Source organism: Aureobasidium pullulans, assembly GCF_000721785.1.
Source record: "Aureobasidium pullulans EXF-150 unplaced genomic scaffold scaffold_1, whole genome shotgun sequence".
In the NCBI taxonomy this organism is placed as follows: Eukaryota; Fungi; Ascomycota; class Dothideomycetes; order Dothideales; family Saccotheciaceae; genus Aureobasidium; species Aureobasidium pullulans.
The window spans coordinates 1714567-1739458 of NW_021941021.1; the positions used below are offsets into that span (position 1 = coordinate 1714567).

Here is a 24892-nt window from a genome sequence, read left to right on the forward strand (position 1 = left end):
ATGGAGACCTTGATCAGCAGTAGTTTACTTCCAAAGAGAGACGACATCTCATGGTTCGGATCATGTGTTTTGGACGGTGCGGACGCGTTCCTCAAGTCGCGAACATCTCGCGTGTGTTCCTGCAGAAGATGTCTTGGCAGCACGCCCAACAGCAGTATTTGGCATAGTCTTGGTCTAGCATTGTGGTTTGTAGGCCTTGTATGCGCGCGCAGAAGCTTAGTCAGGTCGACGAGAGTGTTCAGATCGAGTGGGATGTCGATTGAGCAGACCTTTGGTTGAAGTTTGACCGAAAAGCCGAGGGACTGGCAAAACTCCGGGCAAACTTTTCATTCTCCATACGGAGCTCAGTTTGCATGAAGTTCATTGACAGCTCATCAAACGAAGGCCATGTAGTTCGACGTCAAATTTCATCATACGTGCTAGCTATTCTTGTTCACAGAGCCATGAGATTGATCTAATGAGTACAAGCATCTTCCGGCACAGGTACATATGAATGGGACCACCTGGCCGTGGAAATCTGAAATGCCTTTGAGACTGGGCGACCAGACTGTTCTCAAAGCTTATTGTACGACTGCGACGAGGCAATATGAGATTGGATGGACGTTGATGGGTCTAGGGTGTAGCCGCGGTTTCCAGCGTACTCTATAAAGGTCTGTCTTGTCACTTGTTTGAGACGAGCAAACGAAGCAAGCACTTTGCTCAACTCAACATAAGTAGTCGCACCTTCTTCGTCCCTTCCTAATTCTTCAAGATCGAAATCATGCTTACTCCGACGTATGTCAATCTCAAGTCGTTTTTCTATCCGATAGGTAACACGCCTGCTGCCAACCTATTGCGCGACTACCGTCCACATGACGCGGTCAAGGTACTTGCAATTGGATGCGGCGACGTTCGAAACATTCTGTTTACCCTCTGGTCTAACCAAGGGGCTGAATACACTTTCGACTTCACCGCGTGCGATTCAGACCCTGCTGTGTTAGGTAAAAAAACTATCCAATTTCTGCCCCAGCCGAGCCCGTATGGGGTCTCGCCCTAGTCATTCATGCTAATCATCTAAATAGCCCGCAACGTGTTCCTTCTGACAGCTGTTGCCTGTAATGCCAAATCTGCACCACCTAAGCAAACGGAGCAAATCGAGCGCTTGTGGAGAGCATACTACCACTTCTACGTGACCAGTACCGACCTTGCGTTCATCCAGGAACATGCCAGACAACTCCACACCGCCTCAGAAAGTCTTCTAATCTGGAACCAGTCCCCTTTTGGAGCATACCTCAAGTTCACGACTGAGGCTACTTTGACCGAAGTGCGCCGCATCTGGTTGTCATATGCTCAAACGAGAAGCTCACAGGAAGATTCTGAGTCTAGACATGCGATCAACCTCGTCTTTGACACTCACTACAATACCAGCGAGAGTAGACCGAGCATTGTGGGCCATGGGGTGCGTTCCGCTGGAGCCCACGGCCTCTGGGCAACTCCTCAACTTAACGATGCTTTCCATGCCTTCTGGAGGACCGGCGTTGTAGCTGGCAATAGAAGGGACGTCTCTGCACTCAGCCAGGATGGCGGTGGTAGAGTCAATCCTCTGATGGCAATTTCCCCGGTCCCTTCGAGCAAATACAACGTGCACTATGGCTCCGACCCCCTTCTTGGCTTCCATCTGGCCGAGCACTTCGATCTTGCTTCCCAGGCAGCGGACGTTGGCATGGAATCTCTTGCACTTCTCCTCAAGTCTCAGTTCTCCAAGTGGTGTCAAACTTTCATATCTTGTGTTGCATCTAGGACGATCAACATCATGCACCATTGCGGCGAAGCTATCAACTTTGCCCATGCCTTGCAGGCTATCAAAGGCTCTGATACTCTATCTCCTCTGACCCGCCACTACGTCAAGCCCTGGAGTGCTGTTCCTCTCAGCCTACCATCTACATTGTTCACCGCATACCACGTCATCGACACTTCGAATGTCATCGACCACGTCGGTATCTTGAGCCTTTTACCAGCCATCGTTCCTCTGTTGTCTGAAGTCTGTGGTTCAGTTCTGTACACCGAGAGTCTTCTACAGGGGGCGGAGGAGTCACAAAACTTCTTGAGTACCGTCCTGCACTCGGACGTTACGATGTCATCTCTCGTGTTCGGTGTTGCTCCTGTTGGGTACCTGTTAGGAACCATGACGGACTCCACGCATATCGAGCACCTTCTTGAAATGTCTCTTGGAAAAGGTCGGCAAAAGCAGTACCGTATGCGTCTGCCATGGAGGCGTGCGGCTCAAGGCGATCTTGAAGTGCTAAAGCTGATGCATGGCAGCGGCGGGTCGGCTTCATACCGCCTGAATATGGATCCTCACGAGCTTGCTGCCTATTTCATGCAGGTATATCTAGCCATGTTTCGAGAATCAGAGGATATTAGCATAAAACTGGAAGTGCTGAAGCGAATGATGGCCACGCCTTTGGTCAACGATCTTGGTTTCTGTTCACGCTTATCTATCGTCGCACTGTTGGCCACTGCTAAAAGAACGATCTCTACAGACTGGAAAGTTTGCATTGGAGAGCTCGTGAGCATGATCGAAAACAATCGCTCGCTTATGATAAGCTCTAGTAGTCTCCAAGAGCTCTACTTGCACCTCCATGCGAGTGATCTTTGGAGTGCTGAGACATTCATGGTTGAGCCTAGAGCCCAGTTGAATCCATGGGGCAGAATGCGACCTCCCGGCGAATCTGGTCTGCTCGGAAAGCACAATCTCCCAGCAATTGTTCACATCGCTCTAGTTGTGCCTAGGAGAAGCCTCGTTGTCTTCACCGAGCAGCCCGTGGAAAAAGTCGGTACGCCTGGACTTCACTTATCCTTGTCCAATGGGATGAAGTTCGAGAACTGTTTCTATGCTATCGACACTTTCTTCGGCAAGCTTGAGGAGATTGACGATAAGGCACAAGTCTTTGAAGACCATCAAGGCTGGGCTGGAGAGGCTGACCTTATCGTCACCTGTCCTGTACCTACCTGGTCTCTGCTGCTAGACCGTCGCAAGGACCTTAACATCTCACTCTCAGTCAACACTTCACCAGCTACTATGCAGTACACCAAGAAACTCGGTGTTCTCATGAGAGTGTTCACAGCAAACCTCGAAAGCAAGCACGTTCATGTTCTGGCTCACGCGCCCAGCTCTGAGCTTGGTCGTAACGATGGAAACCTGCCTTCCAACCACAGAGCGACACTATCCACTGAGATAGCTCCACCCATTTCTGCTGCCGTGGCTCTTCAAAGAGACGGTACTGTACAATGCATCAGGGTCACCAACAATTATGCAAACTGCTCTAGAGAGAGCAAGGCTTTGAAAGATGGAGCGACAGTGGCGATCTTGCAAATCTCTCCATGCGTTTTCATGGCTACCATTGGTGATTTGCAGAGCCCGAAAGGGTTTGTCCTTCCATTCCCGGTGGACGGCGCCGCCTGCAAGATAAGAATTGCACGCAAGTCCTCGTGGATCGAGATCAGCGCTCCTACGTCTAACGCTCTTCAGCCCGGTGGCTTCAAGCATGATTCCTTCCCTGTGGTCAGTCATGGTGGCAGCGTTATGGCTTGGGGGATGGGTCGCGTCAACCCTGATCTTCAACCCCAGGTTATGGCCTCAATTTCCACTCTCGCATTTCTACAGCCCCTTTTCAGCATGGCGCTGAGTGAGAGGGAACGTACATGCGTCAACCATATTCCACCTCTGATTCAGGCAAAGGAAGTGATTCGTCAAATGTGTCTCGGCTCTGTAGGTCTTCATCCTGACAGTCCTGGCAACAAGGTTCGTTTGTTTATGTTGAAAGACGAATCAACTTACCAGTTCTTCATCATTGCTAACGCGCTCCGTCATGATCGTGACACCGGGTCGGTCTTCTTGGATGCTTTCTACATGCCTGCCACTCGCGACCTAATTGCGCACAAGTCGTTCCAGGCAATCTTGAGCCCCAACATCAACCATCACAGCCTAGTAATCAACGCTGATGCAGAAGACATAAAATTGTGGCAGTCTCTTATTCCTGCTCTGGTTGAGCGTTGTCGGTCTTGGGAGCATGTCGAAAACTGCAAGTGGAAGACTAAGCCAAGCAAGGCTTCTATCTGCGATTGCGGCTTGGGCAAGGACGTCTCGAAGATGTCCAGTGACTTTCGAGACATCGCCCGCTTTGCCACTCGCATCGCTATCCCGGCGATGTCTGCTGTTCCTTATCTCGAATCCATGACCTCGCAGGAATCCATGTATCGGCTCACTGATGAAATGCAGACTGCTCGCTTAGAACAGCGCCAGCAGCAGCAGCCGCTCATTCCGTCTTCCAACGCCCCGGATGCTTCTAATATGGATGCCTGTGGTCACTGCCGCACAATCAAGCCGGGTCTGAAGGCCTGCACTCGTTGCGAAAAGGTCAAGTACTGCAATCATACTTGTCAGAAGGCAGCTTGGAAGACACACAAGAAGGAGTGCAAGCGTTGAAAGCTCAGCGGTACATTTTTCATACCACGAAGAAGATAGATCACAACTTACATAGAACAGCTTTTAGATGGCGGAGCAAGGAAGCTAGTGGTAGTCATCACTTACAAGATAGCTCTTTCAAGGAATGATTGCTATACTCAGTTTTTCTACACATCGCTTCCTTCTGTGATTTGCATAGTCATTTCGTTTCATACAAGATCAGGTGGTTATCAAGCAGTTCGACCTAACAAATGTGACCGTTTCATGCACCATGACTAGTCAAATATTCTTCTTAGTATACTTCTTTCGTAACAAAAATTACACGAGGAAGATCAATATGCTAGAAATGTAGCAGATGCCTGATCTGATATGTGATAGCCTATCTGAAGAATTTGCAGAATGATCCTTAAGTATTGTTCGGACTCAGAAAGGCGATGATGAGTTTGACGGAAAGCGCCGACAATTTGGCGGAAGCTCGGGCAAACTTTTCGTTCCAACGCAACGCGACTTCCACTTTAGAGCTCCAGCTTCTATTGCAAAAGAGGCATATGATGAATGACTACAGAGCTTTCATCAAGACTCTCATAGATGGAAGAGACTCCAGAGACCAAAACTCTCCTTTTTTGATCTGCACCGACCGACCACGAAATGTATTTGGCAAGTAAACAAGGATTCACTTGAGTACAGATGCAAGTGGAAAAAGAAAGGACACCCGCGAAGTCGCAAGTGTCATTGGCATATGTGCTCACACACAGGCTCCGGCGACATGTAGAATAAGTCGTACTCACGTCCATGAACTCGTTACAACTATACGACATCTCACAGAGCCGATAAGGGGTCGTGATGCAGTTTGTCGACAAGCAGCGTGCAACGACATCAAACACAGCGTCCCTACGAGCATATCGCTTGCTCTACGACCCGTCAACGACACGGTAGAGCCATCTCAATAGCGGCGTAAATATCGCTCGCCTCCATGGAGAAAACCATTGAGGTGCTCGCTGCTCAGTCTCTACCAAGTACGACTGCGATCGGTGTGTGATGATTTGAGCTTTGAGTTGGAAGACCTTGTATAGTGTCCCGAAGCTTGAATCTTGTCTCATTGTCACAATGTTCATATTGGAGGACATTTCAGCCCGCCAGGCATTGGGTGTAGCGGTTTGTCAAAAGGCAGGTGGTTTTCGTTATTGGTGGCATGTCCACAGAGAGGGCGTGAGATTACAAATTCTCACGGTGTTCACATCGTACAAGGATACAGCATCTCAGCATGCCAGGCGTTGGGCTTGTTAGCTTGTCAGAAGACAAGATGATTTTTGGAATCAGCGGCATTGCCAGAGACATTTTCACAGCTTCCCAACCCCTTCTGATGCGCACTATCAAAGCGGTTTCAGCAAACGCTTCACTTTCACCAACTCCTCTCGACAACACGGGCAATCTCATCAAAGAACACGCCGCATATAAGTTGATCCCCTTCTCCCCCGACACTTTTCTGGCCACATCCTCAGTCAAGCAACCGCAATGCTTACGCCTACTGTCGTGGACCTTGCAAAAGGCCACTTCTACCCTTTCGGCAATACGCCTGCTGTTAATTTCCTGCGCGACTATCGCCCTTCGAATAGCGATAATGTCGACATACTCGCGCTTGGCTGTGGCGATGCGCGCAACCTCCTGTTCTCCCTCTGGTCTGAACACAAAGGCAACGGATGCAACTTCAACTTCACCGTTTGCGACCTCAACCCTGCTGTTTTTGGTAAGTAATCCTGAACGTGATAAATTCCACTTCCTGCATGTGACTGACACATAACAGCTCGAAACATATTCCTTTTGAGCGCGATCCAGACACTTTCTCTCGACGCCGGCGATGCCGACTATGATCTATTGAGCAGGCTTTGGAGGATCTACTATCATCTCTTCATTACTCAGGATGACCTCACCTTTGTGAAGCAACATGTCAGCCACCTCCGAGCCGCGTCTGGAAGCCTGGAAACTTGGCTGCAATCGCCCTTTGGATCTGTCTTTCACTTCTCTAGTGAGTCGACATTGATGGAGATCCGCTCTTTCTGGAACTCATACTCTGAGTTGCGTACAACCGATCAAGATCAGCAAGTCCGACAAAGTATCGCCTCTCTTCATGTTGGAGACTGGCATATCAATGGTAGAACAGCCAGAGTTACGTCGCACGGTATGCGCTCAGCAGGCGCCCACAGCCTGGAGTCTGTTGACTCGATGAACCAAGCCTTGCACGAATTCTGGAAGACTGGAGTTGTAGCAGGCAACTTCGACGATGTTGCTATGCTACGTCGCGAGAATGGCGGCTGCGTGAACCCCCTCATATCCGGTTCCCCGACTTGTCCAACCGAGTTCGCTGTCCCATATGGCGTTGAGCCCTTGATCGGCTATCATCTTGCGGAGGCATTCAGCTCCACTCAGTCCGTGCCAACAAGCATGGATGTGTTGGCAAAACTGGCCAAATCGCAATTTTTCGACTGGTGTCGCAGCTTCACTCTCTGTGTCAAGTCGAAATCTGTCAGCGTCATGTGCCACACTGGCGAGGCTATTAACTTTGCTCATGCCTTGCAAGATCTTCGTGGCTCTCCCACTTTGCCTGCTGATACGCATCGCTACACCAAGCCATGGTGCGCAACTCAGCTGCTACTGGAACCGACTCTTACCAGCCAGTTCGACATAATCGATACCTCCAACATCATCGATTACCACGGCATCTTGAACGTCCTCCCTGCAGTAACACCTCTACTGAAACATGCCCCATGTTCTATCCTTTACTTCGAAACCCTTTTGCAGGCAGCCGAGAAGCATGAATCGACTCTGGTAACCCTACTTCATGCTAATGTCACAACTATCTCGCTGTTGCTAGGCGTTACGCCTATGGGCCACATCCTTGACACTACGACCGACTCGTTCGAAAGCGAAGAGATCTTCGACAGAGTTTGCCCACCCACAACAGGATGTCTGGCGCAACTGCGTCTGCGTATTCCTTTTCGCAGCGCGTTTCATGGCGACAGAGAATTATTGAGAGACGGGCCTTGCAAGCCTTTCCCTTTGCTCCGGATCAACCCTCAAGAACTTGCTAGTTTCTTCAAACAGGCTTATCTTTCTATGTTCCGTGAAGCAGAAGATACCAGTATTCGCAACGCAGTAATGCTGCGCAAGATGAATCGTCCCTTGGCTGGCGATCGGTTCTTCTACTCTAGGCTTTCACTTGTTACTCTTGTGGCAGCAGCAAAGAGAACTGTACAGACCGACTGGAAAGCTTGCATCGACGCACTCATGGAGTCAATTGAGAATGACCGAACGCTGATCCTGGGATCCAACGGAATGCAGGAGCTGTATCTCCACTTCCATCAGACTGGCCTTTGGGATGTGCCATTGCTGAGGGCAGACCCGAGAGGGCAGATGACTCCGTATGGCAGAACGAGATCTCGTGACGAGAGTGGCATGCTGGGAAGCGACGACTTGCCGGCGATCGTTCATGTCGCCCTTGTTGTCCCGAGATCTAAGCTGCGTATCTTCACTGATCGCCCTGCGGATCAAGTTGGCACGCCTGGCCTACGTCTTACCGTTTTCAATGATCAATTGTTCGATGACTTCAACTTCTATGCGATTGACACCTTTTTTGGACGTCTCAAGGAAGCCCCCGCTGCTAACGGCGATATAACCATTGACGAAGACCCTCTGGGTTGGTCGGGTATGTCAGACTTGATTGTTACTTGTGCTGTTCCAACGTGGCCTCTGCTTGTTGGAAACAGAAAGGACGTTTGTCTTGGTCTGGTAGTCAACAGCAACGCCTCATTCGACACTGTCCAGTATTCACTCCATCTTGGGTTCCGCACCCAAGTTTTTACAGCAAATCTGGACAGCAACCATGTCAAAATCTTCGCTCGAGCACCTACTAAGGCCGTATCAGCGACCGCACAACCTACACAAAATTCCGCCATGTGTATTGACAGCATCGACGGCGACTTTCAAGTCTCGGAGGAGAAGCCGGCACCCGAAATTAGTAACAAAGGCAGTGATGATGGCCCTAATTCTACTACAGAGTCCGCTGAAACCATCTCATGGGTGGTACAACTCAAGAACGATTGCACCGTGCAATCAATCACAGCCACCAAAGCCTTTGCACCAAACTTGGAGACAAGCCACGCTCTCAAGAAAGGCACCGCAATCGAGATCAGTCAAATCTCGCCATGTGTTATGGAGCTTTCTCTTGAACAGCTCACCCATCGTATCGCCTTTCCATACCCGATCAATGGCATGAAGGCTAAACTTACTCGCAACCCCGTGTCCATCGAGTTGAGCGCTCCTACTTCGAACTCCATTGAGATTGGTGGCTATGCCATGAACCCTTTCCCTGTCATCGATCAAAACGGGACTGGTGACTTCCTGGCATGGGGCATGGGACGTGTAGATATCGATCGCCAGCCCTTGATCAAGCTACCAGTCGACCATTTATGGCTGGAAGGCATGTTCGCCACGGCATCCACTCGAGCAGACCGTGCCTTGAACTTATCGGACATGGACTACTCGCGCAAACCCGCCATGTTGAAGTTGAGAGAAGGCTTGCCACTGCTATTCATGGGTCTTGTCGGCCTCCATCCCCGTTACCCCGGCAAGATATTCCGCCTCTACGTCTTGACCGAGGGCGACAAAGTGGACGCATTCATCATCTCCAACGCCATACACCACGACCGAGACTCGGGCTCCATCTTCCTGGACGCATTCGTCGTGCCATTGACCCCCGAGGTCGCCAAAAGCGGACTCGTCCAACCCACTCTCAACGCCAACCGCAAAGAGCTAATCGATACGGCCAGAGAAGAAATGATACTTTGGAAACACCTGATCCCCGCAACCGTCGAGCGCTGCCGCACATGGGAACACAAGGAAACCTGCGAATACAAAATCAACACCACAAACACAATCCCCCTGTCCACCTTCGCCTGCAGATCACCCATCTGCACTTGCGGAAACGGACAAGATACAAACCACCTGCCACCGGATTTTAAACCTCTGGCTGACTTTGCCACTCGCGTTGCTATCCCTATCATCCATGCTATTCCTTACATGGTGGCTATGATGATGGATAAACTCCCCAACAGCACGTCTTCTCAAACTCCCGCCGCCCCTCGCGATATTTGCGGGCATTGTGGAAGCATCAAGTTTTCCGGTTTGAAGGCTTGTACGAGGTGTGAAAAGGTCAAGTATTGTAATCATGCTTGTCAGAAGGCCGATTGGAAGGAACATAAGAAGGTGTGTAAGCGTTGAGATGTGTTGTGGTTGATTGTTCATCGAATGGAGGAGATGATCAGCGGAGGAGGAATGTAGACGGTTGATGATAGAGGGAGTAAGGAGGAGTTAAGGGGGTAAATAAGGAGGAAGTAATGCTGCTACCGCATACTTGTAACATAGCAATCTCGAGCAAAGAACTCTGGACCGCGGCTTTGCTTCATCCGCTCCTTCCGTAGTCTTTACAATATCATACCCGATGAAAAAAGGTTAGAGTGCTATAAAAACAGCCTGACCAAATACGAACCCTTTCCGCCCATCCTGAATTAGTTGGAGTCTCACATACTAGGTGCTTATTATGCTTGTTCTTCTTGACACCCTTCTTTTTTAACATTCTTCATGACAATCTTGTTGAACGTGAAAATATGCATGGACATACGCTTAATCTACCTCTCTTCCTTATGCAGACCAGAAAACCAAACTCAACCCGTCCTCTTAAATCTCATCTTCAAATCTCCTAATCAACAAACCATCCTTTTCCAATTCCTCCTTGACTTGTCTCACAGTCCATTCTCCCCTGTGGAACATGCCAGCCCCCAGCGCAGCGTCGACAGTCGTCTGATCGAATACCTCTTTGAAGTGACCGGCGTTTCCGGCACCACTGCTCGCAATAACAGGGATCTTGATGGCCGCTTTGACCGACTTTACGAGTTCCAGGTCGAAGCCGGAGTTCGTGCCGTCTTTGTCGATGCAGTTTAGGAGGATTTCTCCACAGCCCATGGCTTCCACTGCTGTGCAGAGTTGAATGACGTCGAGGTCGGAAGTGCTGCGGCCGCCGTGGATGGTGCATGCATACCAGCAGTATTGCTCCCCGTTGGGGCCGGGGTAGGGTGTTTTGAGCACGGCGTGAGTCGTGTCTTCGGGGCTGTTGACGTAGATGCGGCGGGGGTCGACGGACACGACGACGGCTTGAACACCATAGGCGTTGCTGATTGTTTCGATTGCGGTTTTGCCGGAGAGTGTTTTATTGGCGGCGTAGTATTCTTGGGCGGCGGTTACGGCGTCGGAGCCTATGCTTACTTTGTCGGCGCCGGATTTGAAGTAGAGTGTTGCGACCTCCAGGGCTGGGACAACTTTGCCGGTCTCTGGGTCCTTTGTGTCGCGGATGCCGCCGCCGATTGTGAGGGGAACGAAGACGGTTGATGAAGCTTGACGGAGAATCTCAAGCATAGGTTGGTCTTTGAGAGGAGTTTCGCGGAAGGAGGTGATGTTTAGGAAAGTGACTTCGTCGGCACCTTGTTCGTAGTATTTCTGGGCCATGGAAACAGGCTTGCCGAGGTTGCGGACAGCGGCACCTTCCTCCTTTTCACGGACGTCGTATTGGTCGCCTTTTGTTACTACGAGGTCGCCTGAATCGTTTGTGCGGACGTCAAGGCAGGCAATGATGCGGCGGGTAAGGCCTTCTTTTGTTGTTGAGGCGGAGGGTGTTTGGGGGAGGGTAGAGAGACGGTCGCCTTCCAGGAAGGCCTTGAGAACGCGGAGACCTGCTGCACCACTCTTCTCGGGGTGGAATTGGGTGACCAGGACATTGTCCTTTGCGACAGCTCCGACGAATTCTTGGTTGCCGTAGCGGGCGGTGGCTACAGACCAGCCGGCCTTCTCGAGAACACCGGGTTCGTACATCTTGGCGTATGAGTGGACGTAGTAGTATTTGCTGTCGGGACGCATGCCGTAAAGACTCTGGTTCGCGTCCAGGCCTTGTTCCGAAGCAGTGTTTGCTGAGTTCCAGCCAATGTGAGGCACACTCTTGTCCGAGTCGTCGAATCTTTCCAGACGGCCAGGGATCAGACCAAGACCAGGCACCTCCGAGTTCTCCTCTGAGCCTTCAAACAGAGCTTGTAGACCGACACAGACGCCCATGAAGGGCTTACCAGCGGCGATGTGCTTCTTGATGGGCTCGACATATCCAGAGTTGTTGAATTGGCTGAGGCAGTGACCAAAGTGACCTACTCCGGGGAGGATGAGTTTCTAGGGAGCCTGTCAGTTATATCAGTCCCTAACGCGGTTGGGAAGACGCATTGGTGGGGTTGGAGGGGCAGTACCTCTGCCTTTTGCACATCTTCAGGTGACTTGATCCATTCGACCTGGTAGCCGACCTTCTCGATGGCATTGACCAGCGATCGGATGTTGCCAGCCACGTAGTCCAGGAGGTGTACTGTCGGCATCTTGTTGTATGTAGAATTGACTAGAAGAAAGCAAACAATGAGCTCGGAAACAAAAAAGATGAGCACATGCCGATGACTCGGACGGTGACTCTTGATTGCGGGCCGATCCGATGACCGCCTTCGGCCCGCAACGCAGAGCTGGCAGAAATTATCTCAGCCCTATCGACAAGGAAGCCTTTCTCTGCAACTCCAACTCCGAGAGGCGCCATCTTGTCGCATCGCAAATAGCATAGCAACCAGCACATCATGGTTAGACAACTCAAGCACCATGAGCACAAGCTCCTCCGCAAGGTCGACTTCTTCAAGGCCGACACGAAACAAGGCACCATCAGACAAAACGATGTAGTCCGCCGCGTACGTTCTTCTTCTTTTCCTGATCATGGAAATCGCAATACTAACAAAGGCGCATACAGTACATGATCCAAAAGCCCGAAGACTACACCTCATACAACCGTCTCTGTGGTCAACTCCGCCAACTAGCCCACCGCCTCACAATGCTGCCCCCGGACAACGCCTACCGCCTCTCGACAGAAAAGAAACTCCTCGACAAACTCTACGACATGGCCATCCTCAGCGAACGCAGCAAACTCTCCGCCGTCGAGAACAAAGTCACCGTTTCAGCCTTCGCCCGCAGACGTCTAAACGTCATCCTCACAAGACTCCAAATGGCTCCTGATCTCAAGGCCGCGACCACTTTTATTGAAGGTGGTCAGGTCAGAGTGGGTACCGAGGTCGTCACTGATCCGGCCTTCTTGGTTACGAGGAATATGGAGGACTTTGTGACTTGGGTTGATTCGTCCAAGATCAAGAGGACTATCCACAGATACCGCGACAAGTTGGACGACTTTGACTTGCTTTAAACAGCTCTTGCCGGTTGTACCACTTCTCGGGTTTGATTTGTATTTATCAGCGTGGCGTTCTTTGGGTCAAAATCTGCATAAAACATGCATGTGGTTAGGAAATATCGAATCAATGGGCAAATCAAAGGATGGAGGAAAATACAAGATATTGTAGAATGGATTGTCTCTTCTTGTCGGGTATCTTTGCGAAAACGAAATATTGAATCCTCCAGCTGAACTCCAAATACGCCATGCTTAACCTCCCATATGCTTTTGTAATGTTCAAAGACTAGCTGAAGTGAATACCTTCCTGGTTGAAGGCGTACAACAACTTCAAGAAGTCACCCTCGTCACACATTCTGGCACGCTTCTCGCAGAGTTCGGTTGTCTCGATGAGCACCTTTGTGACCTTCTGGCGCACAAGCTCAGACACCTTGCCCTTCTTCTTGCGGTTGGGGTTGCCTAGCAGCTTCTTTGCCTTTTTGTCTGCCTCCTCTCTGAAGAAGTCGGGAACATCATCCTCATCGTCAACATCCATGATAGCCTCCATTTCGTCATCCTGTTCATCGGCAGCCATATCTGTGTCCATAGCGGCATCTGCAGGGTCCAGCGGACCATCATCCAGTACGATGTTGTTCTGAGCGCAGTAGGTGCGGTAGTTGGACTCGAGCATCTCCATGACACTGGTGGTGCCCAAGAAGCCACTACGAAGAGTACGGTTCTTACGGACAAAGCAAATGCGCAGAAGACCATCCCACTCGTCGTAGCTGATCTGTGGACGCGGGACCTTGGGCACAATCTTGACGACATCACTCTCAACTTGAGGAGGAGGATTGAAGTTGTTCTTTCCGACCTTCATAACGTGGCTGATTTTAGCCCACATTTGAGCGTTGACAGACAATCTCGAGTATAGCTTTGTTCCAGGTTGAGCGAACAGACGCATGGCAAATTCACGTTGGAACATGAGTACGCATGAGCGAGGAGCGGGACTCAAGGCCAAGAGTCTGAAGGTCAAGGGCGAGGAAATCTGGTAGGGGGTGTTTGAGATGCAGACGTCGAAGTAGGGTAGTTGTGGGTGCTTGAGCACATCTCCGAGGATGATTTCGAGTCTCTTTTGGGCAGGAGTTCCTTGAAAACGCTTTGTGATCTCGGCAGCCATTCGGGGATCGGCTTCGCAGGCGATGACCTTTTTGGCCTTTTCCAGGATCTTGGTCGTCAAGTTACCGGTACCGGGTCCGACTTCGAGGACAATCTGTAAGAGCGTCAGAAGGGCTATGCAACTCGGATGGACAATCGAAGACATACATCTGACTGCTTCAGGTCGGCCTTGTCGACGATGGCCTGGGCGACACCGGGGTTCTTGAGAATATGCTGACCGAGATCCGTGTTGAACTTGAAGACGTTGTTGGCGGCATGGCCCTTTTTGCGCGAGGCGGCGCCAGCATAGGGGTCGCTCTTTGACACGCCACTGCCGTTGTTCTTTCTTGCTGATTTGGGCATCTTGACTTGTATAGTGGTATAGGGAAGGTGCGGAGGCGCGGAGGAGAGAAGATGGAAATTTTGGCATCGACCAAAAGCTTATCGATAAGCGCCATCTCCAGGGTCTCGTCCAACCTTGTTGCCCATCCAAGCCATCCACCAAACTTGGCATCAATTCGACCTCGTCACAACCATTGAAGTACAAATATGGCTCGTCCATCGAAGGCTAGAGCTGCCAGTGAAGAATCATCCGCCTTGTCATCTGTCGTATCCGACGCTCCAGAGACTGCCGTCGCCGACACTGCTCCCAAAGGAACTAGAGGAACCAAGCGCAAGCGCAACGTCAAGCAACAAGTCAAAGAAGAGTCGGAGGGAGAGAACGACATTGAAGAGAGGCCTGCTCCTGTCAAGAAGACCCGTCAACGTAAAGCTGCCAAGGTCGAGGAAGAGGTTGAGCCATCACCCAAGAAAGCCAGGAAGTCGAAGAAGGTCATCGAAGAGACCCAGGAAGCTGAAACTACCACTGTCGACGCCCCACCAACCAAGGCCAAGGTTGTACGAAAGCGTAAGACCAAGGAAGGGAAGGAAGCTGAAGCGATGCCCTTGGCTGCACGTACAGTCGGTCACAAGCTCTTCATCGGTGCTCATGTCTCGGCCGCTGGAGGCCCCCCAAATGCTGTCCAAAACGCAATTCACATCGGCGCAAATGCCTTTGCTCTCTTCCTCAAATCCCAAAGGAAGTGGGCAAACCCTCCTCTCGACGAAACTCACTCAATCAACTTCCACGAGAACTGCAACAAGCACGACTTTGACCAGAACAAGCACGTTGTTCCTCACGGCTCATATCTGGTAAACCTAGCGCATACCGATCCTGAGCGTACTAAACAAGCATACGACTCCTTTCTCGATGACTTGAAGCGCTGCGAGAAGCTCGGTATCGCCCTGTACAACTTCCATCCTGGAAACAGTGTTGGCGGTGACCGTGCTGCTGCTATTGCCCACTTGGCTGGCAATCTCAACCGTGCTCACAAGGAGACTTCCAAAGTTGTCACTTTGCTCGAGAACATGGCCGCTGGTGGCAATGTCATTGGCTCGACCTTTGAAGATTTGCGCGATGTCATTGAGCTAGTAGAAGACAAGTCTCGCGTCGGTGTGTGTCTAGATACATGCCATGCCTTTGCTGGCGGTTACGATCTGCGTACCCCTGAGACGGTTCAGAAGACCATGTCCGACTTCAACGAGACTGTCGGTATGAAGTATTTGCGTGCTCTTCATCTCAACGACAGCAAAGCCCCCTTCTCGAGTCATAGAGATCTGCATGCCAACATTGGCACTGGCTTCTTAGGCCTCCGCGGCTTCCACGCCATCATGAACGACGAGCGTGTCATTGGTCTACCCATGGTCCTCGAGACTCCCATCGAGGTTCGCGACGAAGACGGCAACCTCCAGAAAGATGCTAAGGGCAAAGACATGGAGGACAAGGGCATCTGGGCCAGAGAAATCAAGCTGCTCGAAAATCTTGTCGGCATGGATGTCGAGAGCGAAGAGTTCAAAGAAATCGAGGACAGACTGCAAAAGATGGGTGCGGTCGAACGCAACAGAATTGCCGAACAAGTCGAGAAGAAGACGACCAAAGTCAAGGAGAAGGAGGAAAAGACAAAGGCTAAACAGACAAAACTCAACTTTGGCAAGGCGGTCCCAGCAAAGAAGGGCAAGAAGGCGAAGAAGGAAGAAGAGGCCGATCAGAGTGATGCTTCGTCCTTGAGCGCACTGCCTTCCGACAACGAGAGCTAAACACCTTGCGTCGACTCAAAAACATGATCGAGGAACGACAGAAGAGAAGCATGACATTAATGGAAGATCGAAGCATTCTCAGCACCACTACATACGATACCAAATTTGTCGCTCCATCGACAATACGCGCGTGAACATGCTTTGCAAAGGAGCACTACACGAATGGACAATATCTGTAAGTAGTCTCAACGATACATCTTAATCAACAGCCTTGCGTCACCACATACTCGTCTCACGCATGGATGTCTTGATACCTCAGGCGCATCTCGTCCCCGCGCCTTATGAAAGTAAAGCTCGCAGCTGACCAACAACTAACTCAATCAACCTCTTCATCTTGCCACCAGGCTCATCGCCGCCTGTCACACGCAACCTTTATATTTTATAATATTCTAACCCTTACAAGTTCTCAGCCGTGGTAGTGTAGTGGTCCAACACACCCGTGGTCTTAACACGTGCGCAGTCATTCGTTGTTACTCAACGCCGTGTCAGTCTAGATCCGAGGAGGTCGGGGGTTCGATTCCTTCCCATGGTGCTCATTTTTTTCTATTTTTTTTTTGAGACTTGTAAATCATCAGGTCAAGGTATGTCTCTACTTTATTGCATGAAGATGGCTTTCTAATGTGTTCGTCGTGCGACACTTGGTATTTTATGCTTCTCTGTCCCCCAGCCTCGCACCGTCTTGTGCCTCCTTTCTCGTTACCCTCCGTTCTCCCCACTATAGTATATACCATCTGCTTCTTCCTTCATAAATATCTCATCCACAACACAACAAAGTAGAGAATGAAAAACAATCATACACCATCCCAACCACCACTTTCTCCTATTCATCCACAATGATTTCCGTATTTTCTTTTTCGGTCACCACCACCACCCAACCCTTCTTCTTATCTTCACGCCTGCGCCACAACTTCCAACTCCACCAACGCGCCCTCCTTGGCCAAACCCGAAACTTGCACGCACGTGCTCACGGGATACGGTTCCTCGAAATATTCGGCCCATATCTCATCCACTTTGCGGAAATCGGACATTTTCATGAGGTATATTCTTCTGCGGACGATTTTGTCCAGGGAGGAGTTTGCGGCGAGGAGGCAGGCTTTTATGTTGAGGATTGCGCGATGCTTGGGGTGGGGGATGTTAGGATGGGAGGAGGTATATGAGGAGGAGGAGGTATAGGGGGGGATGAGGGATGGTAGGTATAGGAGGGGATGGATGAATGAATGAATGAATGTCAAACGAACCGTTTGTGCTTCTATACCTCCCGGGACGATATCACCAGTAGTTGGATCATCACCCATCCAACCAGCTTTTTCCCCACATCAAATCAGCATTTCTCAACTCTGGATATATACAAAAGGATCTAGAATATAGGATTGGGGTGGGTTGGGTATTTGGGATGCTCGTTTTGCTTTAATTACCTATATGTAATGTATTGCCCTCGCGTACTACATGGGAGTAATTGCCATTGGGCTTTGGTGCTGAAGATGCATGGATGGCTTGTCTTTGTGATGGCATGGTGTGATGTTGATTTGAGGTGTGGGGCCCAGGAAGGAAGGCTTTTGGGGGATTTGTATTGGAGTAATATCTTCGAGAGGTGAGGTCTTTTGGAAAAAGAAGGTGGTACCGTACTCTGAGAACGTGGAACGTCATGTTGATGGTCTGACGTCACTGATATTATCCATCTCTCCGAGATAGTTGTATCCAAAGTTGGAGTAGAGAGAAAGCATATCATGAACTTCATCTCCGATGGATATCAAGCATGTTCCGGTTGCTTTCGCAGTAAAGTGTTGAGGTCAGTCGTCACGACGTAAGAGACAGGCACTCATGAAACATCAAGGGAAGAGTCAAGAGAGACTGGAATGGGAATTTGGTTTCATTGATTTGGACTTTTGATGTCATTGATCTATCTATCCGATGTGAGACCAATTATACGATATTATCTGACCAAGTGAGAAGATAGCATCCCATGTCCCATGACTAAACACTCTTGAAGATGTGACAGCCCATCAAGGGCGTACAAGCGAGGTCGTGATGGACAAGGTGATGGAGACGAAAGTGCAGAGACTTGCTTCTCAATCCAATCTAGACCAAGCAGAACAAGCTGTTGGAAGGAGTCATGCCGAGAAGACCAAGGTCGCGGTGCTCGATGTTCTCGCACAGCCAAGTCATCTTCTTCTCATCACCAGCAGCGTCGGTAGCAACGATAAGCTGCTGCTCGAAGATGTTGGTGGACGAGCCAGCCATCTTGGTCTGAACAAGGTGGGCAGTCATCAGAGGAATGTCGTGGTCGACGCAGAGCTCCTCGCGAACAATGTTCGAGTTGATGCCGAGCTTGAGCTGAGCCTGAGCCATGTAGTGGTACTGCTCGCACATGACCCAGCGCTCGGTGGGAGAAGAGGCGCTGAAAGTGTAGAGAATGGCAGCAAGGTAAGAGGCCAAGTCGTAGATGCGAGGGTCGGCAACGATGTCGACCTCGTGGGTGGGGTTGACCCAATCGGTACCGTAAGGGCGGTCCAGGCAGAAGGCGCGACCGACACGGCCAGAGTCGAGAGCCAGCTCGTCGTTCATGGTGGTGTAGTTGAAGTTCTTGCAGAGCCACTGGGCACTGGCCTCGTTGTTGTCACCAAAGGCGTTGAGGAGTTGAGTGATGAAGATGTCGGTGACTGAAAGCTTGATCTCGGCAAGGGCAGTGGCAGAAGCGTTGGAAGGAGCACTTGCAGCGGTGCAGAAGACGTCTATGAATCATAATCAGTATTGCCGGTTTTAGCAGTCTGACTTGGGGCATATCTACCCTCAATCACGTCAGAGTCGAGACCGACGGAGATCCAGTTGCCATGGCCGAGAGAGGTGATGTCCTTGCATCCCATCTGAAGAGGGGCCATGCTCTGCTGAGAGCCGGCAAGCTGCCAGCCCAGGACAGCGGAGGCATTGCCCGTGATCTGAGAGTGGGCCTCGACTATAGATCGTCAACATTGAATGGTACACTTGAGATGTTGGGTTGACATACCAAGAACCTTCTCGCTCAGGGCAGCGCCATGGGCAAGGCCGAAGACAAGGTAGACAGAGGCAAGACTGGGGAGCTTCATGTTGTTCGTTTCGTGCTGGTAAAGGTTGGAAGAAAGAGGTATAGTGTTTTGGAGACGATTGGAAGACAGAGAAAACGAGTGTGTAAATGATGAAGGACGCCGATCGCTAGCGCGGTTTCTATGATAACAAAAGTGAAGCGGTGTTTGGACGGAGTCGCGCCTTCTGAAGGTGGTTGCGAATTTGGCAGTTGCCTATCCTGGCGCTATGGTATATCAAAAGACCGGTCTCCAGCTTGTGCCGAACCCCTGAACCCGTCTGTTCTCTACCTACATGTGTTTGGCCGCGATGAACTTGCGATGGGTTTTACTTGACACCCTTCATTTAATCCTTGTGAAGTGAGATACTCCTCTTGAGGAAAGAGCAATGATGAGTCTGGAGTCGGTTACCAAACGAACCAGCAGGAACTCATGAAGGCGATATCGGATGCGATCGAATCACCTCTCATAACCAACAGCAGCTCTTGTCAAAAAGTGTTTGGAGCAGTCTTTTGGATGTAACTTCGGTGTAATCTTGTGAGAAAAGAAAAAGACAGGCTTGACATTACAACGCCTTGGGAATCAAAATAACGGTAGAAACATACTGTACATTCTAAGAAGCATCTAGTCGAGAGCGCCGTCGGTTCTGAGCTTCTCATTACCCCACATCTCGCTGTTCAAGCTGGTCAAACCCTGAGCGGGCTCGCAGGTCTTGCGGCCGCTGAGGGGACCGGGAGAAGGAAGCTTGACGCCCTGTGCAGCGTAGGTTCTGCCCTGCTCGGGGATGGCGGTGCCAGAACCTCCAGCTCCCTCAGCCTTTCCAGCCTCGCCAGCAAGACCAGAAGCCTGTCCACTTGCACCGGCCTTTTGTGCAGCTTCCCTAAGAGCCTTGAGCAGGGATTTTGTTGTCTCGGGAGTCAGATCCTCGTAGTAGTCGTCGTTGATTTGCACCATGGGGGCGTTGGCGCATGCACCCAAACATTCGACCTCGGTGAAGGTGAAGAGCTTGTCCTCGGTGGTCTCGCCGTGGTGAATCTTCAGCTCGTCCTCAATAGCCTTCATGACGCCGTCGGATCCTCTGAGTTGACAGGGGGTCTACAAAGTGTTAGTTTCTGCAAATGCCCAGGTTTTGGCATGGCGTAAACGTACGGTGGTGCAGCATTGGACGTGGTAACGGCCGACGGGCTCTCTGTTGTACATGGTGTAGAAAGTAGCGACTTCGTAGACACGCATCGGGGGCATTTCCAATCTGCGGGCGACCTCGTTCATGACACTGATGCTGCAGAAACCGTGCTGGCGCTGACCAAGGTCGAGGAGGGGCATAACGGCGGCCTTCTTGTATTGCGAAGGGTATCGGCTGAGGACTTCCTCAATGAGCTTCTCATTCTGAGCGTTGAAAGTGAAAGGGACGTCGAGGTTGTTCTCTGGTGAATCGCGGTGCTGTGAGGTAGTCGTTAGAGAGGACTGGCGAGGTGGGCGGCGATTGGACATACGACGAAGAGCGAGTCGCTGCGGGAGACGGAAGAGACGGCGAACGAGCGGCGCGATTGTTGTCTGGCGAAGACGCGCAGAGCTCTGCTGCTGCTTCTGAAAGCCATGGGGGCGAGCTTAGATGCCATTGTGTCGAGGGGGTGAGGTGGTGGTATGTGAATTGGGTCAAGATGCGATCTCCAAACCAAGTCGTCAAGAGTCCAACTTCGACTTCGACTTCGATCCGCCGCCCGATTGAGTGGTCAGCTTCACCCAGCCAATCAGATGCTCTCAAAACGCCCCAGTTCACGTGACGCTGACCTACATAGAGTCCTCTTCGTTGACCAGCATTTAAGCCACATCTGTACCGGGAGTTGCTACCATGATGCTGAGATCCAATTTCTCTCTTTTCAAATAGGAACAGAGAATGCCTGATCTATTCAGTTGTATAGATTATTGTATATTCCTGGCAATCCTGTCTTCATTACAATCGTGCTCCTTGGTGATGTTTTGTATATCGATAATGTGACCTTGTTTTTTATCACTCGATGAAATGAAGTGTAAAGTTATATATGTACTTGTACAAAGATTGGATCACCCTCTATCGACCAAGAGATCCTCTTGGTTGCAAGATCTCAGGATGCCTGTGCACACTAGGCATCAGACCAAGGCCAATTGCTCTTCTGACGGCTTTGGCCACCTTCCTTTGGTTCACCGGTCTCAATCCTGTGTCCTTGGAATGCTTGATCCTGCCCATCTCGGTCATAAACTCAGACATCATGGAGAAATTCTAGCAGCGTCAGTCGAGCGTCCGTAGTGTACTTGTGTGAGGGGAAACATACCCAGTAGTGGTTCAGAGGGTTGATCTTCAGCATATCAAAGACGTCCTTCTTTGGCCTGCCCTTTGGCTGACCCTTGCTCCATTTGCTCATCTCGACGCCGCTCAGGTCGTGAGGTGCGTAGACATCTCCATCCTTCCATTTGCGCGTCATTTGTCTCTCGTATTCAACAATCTCATTCGCGGCAGCCAGACTTTCGGCGTTGTTAGATGCACTTTTTCTAACGTCCTGGAAGTTCTGTTGAAGCAGCTTGTAAGGGTCGTTCTTGGTGATCTCTCCACGCCTGTTGGTTGGTCGTCCGTACTGTGGAACTCTCGGGCGCGCATTGTTGTTGTCGGTCTTGAACGTGTCTAGCAGGCCTGGAAGAATGAGCTGAATGAGCTACAAGATTCATACTCCCGTACATACCCTCAAAAACGCCATTTCGTTTGGGCTCGGACTCATCGGCGCGCGGAGTTGACGAGGTGAATGTGCGCACACAGCGTGTGTAGGAGGAGGAGCCAGTACGAGCAGCCGCTCGTGAGAAGGGACGTATGACAGACATGGTGTGATGTTGTGTAATTGGTATATGCTGACGTGAACTGCCTTGTCTGCTTCGGAGGTTCAAAAGTTGGCCGCAATTGAAGGCCGGACGGGGAAAACCGAGACTTTAAGAGCAGCAAGAGCATGGAGAAAGTGCCAAACGCCGCAACAGCTTCGAGTATTCGAATCACATAGCCGCACTTGATCTTCTTTGTATCCTGCTTTACTTGCGCCTTTCTCTTCTTGTACATGTCTCTCTCTTTCGCTCTTCACGACTAATACGCCCGTTTCGCACCCCGGCATGCGCTCCCACCTCAATCGCGTCGTCTTTCGCAAATTGCTAGCTAGCGAACCCATAGCACACCGCGGTTGTCTTCGTCCACGCCAATACCTCCCATCATGTCTGCCGGATATCCAAGCCCTCCCGAGGGCTCAGCGACGCTCCTTTTTCAATATCTTCAAGAAACCTCAACGTGTTACCTCGGAACCTAGGATGGCTCCAGGTCTGGAAAAGATGATGGAATATTCAAAGATGGAGAGACTCAGTGCCAGGCTGCCACCTCCAGATGATGTCCTGAAGGCTGTCACGGTCTTTTTCAGTCACAAGAGAGACCGGAAAACCTCGACTCGCTACATACCCGATATTCAAGCACGCCATCTTCTTCGCAGTCTGAACTATCTGGCTGAAGCCGAATCCTTCTCACACCTGGGTCCTTCTGTTTTCTACGAATGGCTCCAAGTCTTCGATCATGACGCCCATGCCGATTCTTCCCTTCACCGTGAGATCATCGACATCTTATATCGTGCGCTCTGTCAGAGCAAAGTCCTAGACGGTCGTCTCCCAAAAACCAAATTCTTTGTGGCTTATGTCAATGCTCTATGCGCTACTGGAGGCACTTTGACTGCCAGAGACGAACTCATTCAATTCACAAAGCAAACGCACTCTCCACTCCAATCCACGGAAATTAAGAGTCTATGGGGGTCAATCTTCAAAGGCTTTTCGGCCGAGAAAAACGAGGTCGAGCTTCTTCGCACTCTCGCGATCATGAATGAAACTTCTGCTGAAGGTCCTCAAGTATTCGCTCATGAAGTGATTACAAGATTCTACATCTCCCAGCAAAATGTTGACAAGGCCTCCGAATGGTACAACAAATGTAAGGAGCAGGACTTTGATTCGAGGCTTGAGCTCCTACAAAGGGCATTAATTGACCTGGGCATGCGAACATCAAACACGAATTTGGGAAAACTCATCGTAAAGGACATAACTGCAGGGACGCCAACAAAGTATCAATGGGATCTGATCTTCCAATGGGCTGCTGGAACAGGTAAAGGTGCTGATGAGATTGATCGCATGATAAGTGTCATGGAACGTGCGAATCAATCTCTCCCTGAAGCAGAATGGCGAGTTCCCGACACTTCTACCTTGAATAAATTAGTCAAGGTGGCGGTTGACCGAAAAGATCCTTATCTTGCTGAGCGATTCATCGCCCTAGGCAAGTCAAGAAATATTCAGCCAAATGCACTGACACTCATCTACCAAATGCGATACCGTCTCGTTGTCAAAGATGTAGACGGTGCTCTGACTGTGTACAAGCATCTGCAAGCTCAGGATCTCTCGAAAAATCAAGACGTTATCGTCGTCAACGAGCTCATCCGTGCCATGTGCACTTCTGGTCGTCAAGACTTTGAAAGCATCATGAACGTCGCAGCAGATTTGTCAGACCGGCAAGCTTATTTCGAACCCGAAACAGTATCCGCACTATCGGTGTTGCATCTTTCACGCGATGAGGTACACGATGTCATTGATCTCCTTAACACTCACGTCTATGGCTTCGACATGGCTGGGCGCGCATCTGTACAGAGCACCCTCATCGACTACTGCCTCAAGCCTTCGACGACAACAGCCCAAGCATGGGACACCTACATCATCCTCAAACAAGTCTTCGATGACACAACCAGGGAGCAGCGTGAGAGCATCATGAATGAGTTCTTCAGGCGCCAGCGTCCGGACATGGCAGTGCATGTCTTCAACCATATGCGATCGCACACCCGTCAAGACATCATTCCCACTATCGATACTTACGTCGCATGTTTATCTGGAATCGGAAAGTTGAAAGATGAGGAGAGTCTGGAAGTTGTGCACAATCAACTCAAACTGGACTTCAACATCGAGCCGAATACAAATCTTCACAACGCACTCATGCAGGCCTATACTCTTTGCGAATCACCTAGGACAGCGCTAGGTTTCTGGGACGAGATTGCTTCGAGTCGTGAAGGACCGAACATCAACAGTATCCACCTTGCGATGCGAGCATGCGAAGATGCTCCATGGGGCGACGAGAAGGCACGACTGATATGGACAAAGTTGAGTCGCACTGGGATTGAACTCGACCAACCTCTTTGGGCTAGCTATGCAGGAGCGCTTGTAGGCAATGGAGACGTGAAAGGCGCCATCGATTTGCTAGAGGAGGCACATGCTCAGCAGGGACTCGACATGGACACTCTCATGTAAGTTCGGTTATACGGTTCCATCGAGATGAGAGCTGACACATTGACAGAATTGGATCTTTGTACAACGCCGCTCCAGGTCATATCAAAAAGGGAATCGTCGAGGCTTGGGCTAAGGAGAGATATCCGGAGATCTGGGCAGCACTAGAGGAGATAGGCACACGCTCGTCAGAACAGAGCGGGCTTCCTGAGTTCAAGATCGATAGAGAAACCGGCCCATAGACTCAACAGAGAGCGTCGCCTCTGTATGTATATATCAACATTTATGAAGAGTAATGCCCATCAAAATCAGAAGTCTCTCTTGGAGTCACTTGGCGCGTCACATGCAGAATGCTACGACGAGAAGGGGAATCGAGACGTCAGCATGCATTTAACTGGCTATCCGACGAATGGGCAGGTGCAGGTTTGGGGAAGGAGGGGTCAAAAATCAGGCTTCGGCTTTGACAGAAGTGACCCAACGATGGCTTGAATT

At 50.5% G+C, this 24892-nt stretch overlaps 11 protein-coding genes across 11 annotated transcripts; 5 read left to right on the plus strand and 6 right to left on the minus strand.

Moving 5' to 3' along the window:
* Positions 1-760: 760 nt before the first annotated feature.
* On the plus strand, positions 761-4468 carry M438DRAFT_361219 (uncharacterized protein; the record flags this gene model as incomplete). The annotated part of the gene is made up of 2 exons (XM_029907493.1): positions 761-980; positions 1062-4468. The coding sequence occupies 2 exons, from the start codon at positions 761-763 to the stop codon at positions 4466-4468; spliced, it is 3627 nt and encodes a 1208-aa protein (XP_029765957.1).
* Positions 4469-5962: 1494 nt separating this feature from the next.
* M438DRAFT_361220 (uncharacterized protein) lies at positions 5963-10057 on the plus strand (the record flags this gene model as incomplete). The annotated part of the gene is made up of 2 exons (XM_029907494.1): positions 5963-6194; positions 6252-10057. 2 exons carry the CDS (start codon positions 5963-5965, stop codon positions 9722-9724), a joined length of 3705 nt encoding a protein of 1234 aa, XP_029765958.1. The 3' UTR covers positions 9725-10057.
* A 59-nt stretch (positions 10058-10116) lies between these two features.
* M438DRAFT_287431 (imidazole glycerol phosphate synthase HisHF) lies at positions 10117-11916 on the minus strand. The gene is made up of 2 exons (XM_029901624.1): positions 11788-11916; positions 10117-11713 (listed from the first exon to the last, which is right to left on the minus strand). Exons 1-2 carry the CDS (start codon positions 11908-11910, stop codon positions 10181-10183), a joined length of 1656 nt encoding a protein of 551 aa, XP_029765959.1. The 5' UTR covers positions 11911-11916; the 3' UTR covers positions 10117-10180.
* Positions 11917-12156: 240 nt separating this feature from the next.
* M438DRAFT_309476 (uncharacterized protein) lies at positions 12157-12841 on the plus strand (the record flags this gene model as incomplete). The annotated part of the gene is made up of 2 exons (XM_029902381.1): positions 12157-12264; positions 12324-12841. 2 exons carry the CDS (start codon positions 12157-12159, stop codon positions 12768-12770), a joined length of 555 nt encoding a protein of 184 aa, XP_029765960.1. The 3' UTR covers positions 12771-12841.
* Positions 12842-12901: 60 nt separating this feature from the next.
* Positions 12902-14277, minus strand: M438DRAFT_309480 (rRNA adenine dimethylase). The gene is made up of 2 exons (XM_029902382.1): positions 14055-14277; positions 12902-14001 (listed from the first exon to the last, which is right to left on the minus strand). Exons 1-2 carry the CDS (start codon positions 14247-14249, stop codon positions 13039-13041), a joined length of 1158 nt encoding a protein of 385 aa, XP_029765961.1. The 5' UTR covers positions 14250-14277; the 3' UTR covers positions 12902-13038.
* Positions 14278-14399: 122 nt separating this feature from the next.
* M438DRAFT_341497 (AP endonuclease) lies at positions 14400-16245 on the plus strand. The gene has a single exon (XM_029904517.1). The coding sequence runs from the start codon at positions 14436-14438 to the stop codon at positions 16020-16022; it is 1587 nt and encodes a 528-aa protein (XP_029765962.1). The 5' UTR covers positions 14400-14435; the 3' UTR covers positions 16023-16245.
* Positions 16246-16912: 667 nt separating this feature from the next.
* Positions 16913-17553, minus strand: M438DRAFT_379880 (endoribonuclease L-PSP; the record flags this gene model as incomplete). Its single annotated transcript, XM_029908877.1, has 3 exons — positions 17438-17553; positions 17261-17325; positions 16913-17140 (listed from the first exon to the last, which is right to left on the minus strand). Exons 1-3 carry the CDS (start codon positions 17532-17534, stop codon positions 16913-16915), a joined length of 390 nt encoding a protein of 129 aa, XP_029765963.1. The 5' UTR covers positions 17535-17553.
* Positions 17554-18149: 596 nt separating this feature from the next.
* On the minus strand, positions 18150-19057 carry M438DRAFT_287443 (uncharacterized protein; the record flags this gene model as incomplete). Its single annotated transcript, XM_029901625.1, has 3 exons — positions 19027-19057; positions 18811-18975; positions 18150-18754 (listed from the first exon to the last, which is right to left on the minus strand). Coding segments are annotated over exons 2-3 (696 nt in total), but the record flags the coding sequence as incomplete, so codon positions are not given.
* Positions 19058-19705: 648 nt separating this feature from the next.
* Positions 19706-20700, minus strand: M438DRAFT_330751 (uncharacterized protein; the record flags this gene model as incomplete). Its single annotated transcript, XM_029903348.1, has 3 exons — positions 19706-20176; positions 20231-20521; positions 20575-20700. The coding sequence occupies 3 exons, from the start codon at positions 20698-20700 to the stop codon at positions 19706-19708; spliced, it is 888 nt and encodes a 295-aa protein (XP_029765965.1).
* A 253-nt stretch (positions 20701-20953) lies between these two features.
* M438DRAFT_309489 (ribosomal protein S18) lies at positions 20954-21811 on the minus strand. Its single transcript, XM_029902383.1, has 3 exons — positions 21799-21811; positions 21394-21749; positions 20954-21341 (listed from the first exon to the last, which is right to left on the minus strand). Exons 2-3 carry the CDS (start codon positions 21541-21543, stop codon positions 21153-21155), a joined length of 339 nt encoding a protein of 112 aa, XP_029765966.1. The 5' UTR covers positions 21544-21749; positions 21799-21811; the 3' UTR covers positions 20954-21152.
* Positions 21812-22079: 268 nt separating this feature from the next.
* Positions 22080-24727, plus strand: M438DRAFT_341502 (uncharacterized protein). The gene is made up of 2 exons (XM_029904518.1): positions 22080-24420; positions 24471-24727. Exons 1-2 carry the CDS (start codon positions 22214-22216, stop codon positions 24640-24642), a joined length of 2379 nt encoding a protein of 792 aa, XP_029765967.1. The 5' UTR covers positions 22080-22213; the 3' UTR covers positions 24643-24727.
* Positions 24728-24892: the final 165 nt, after the last annotated feature.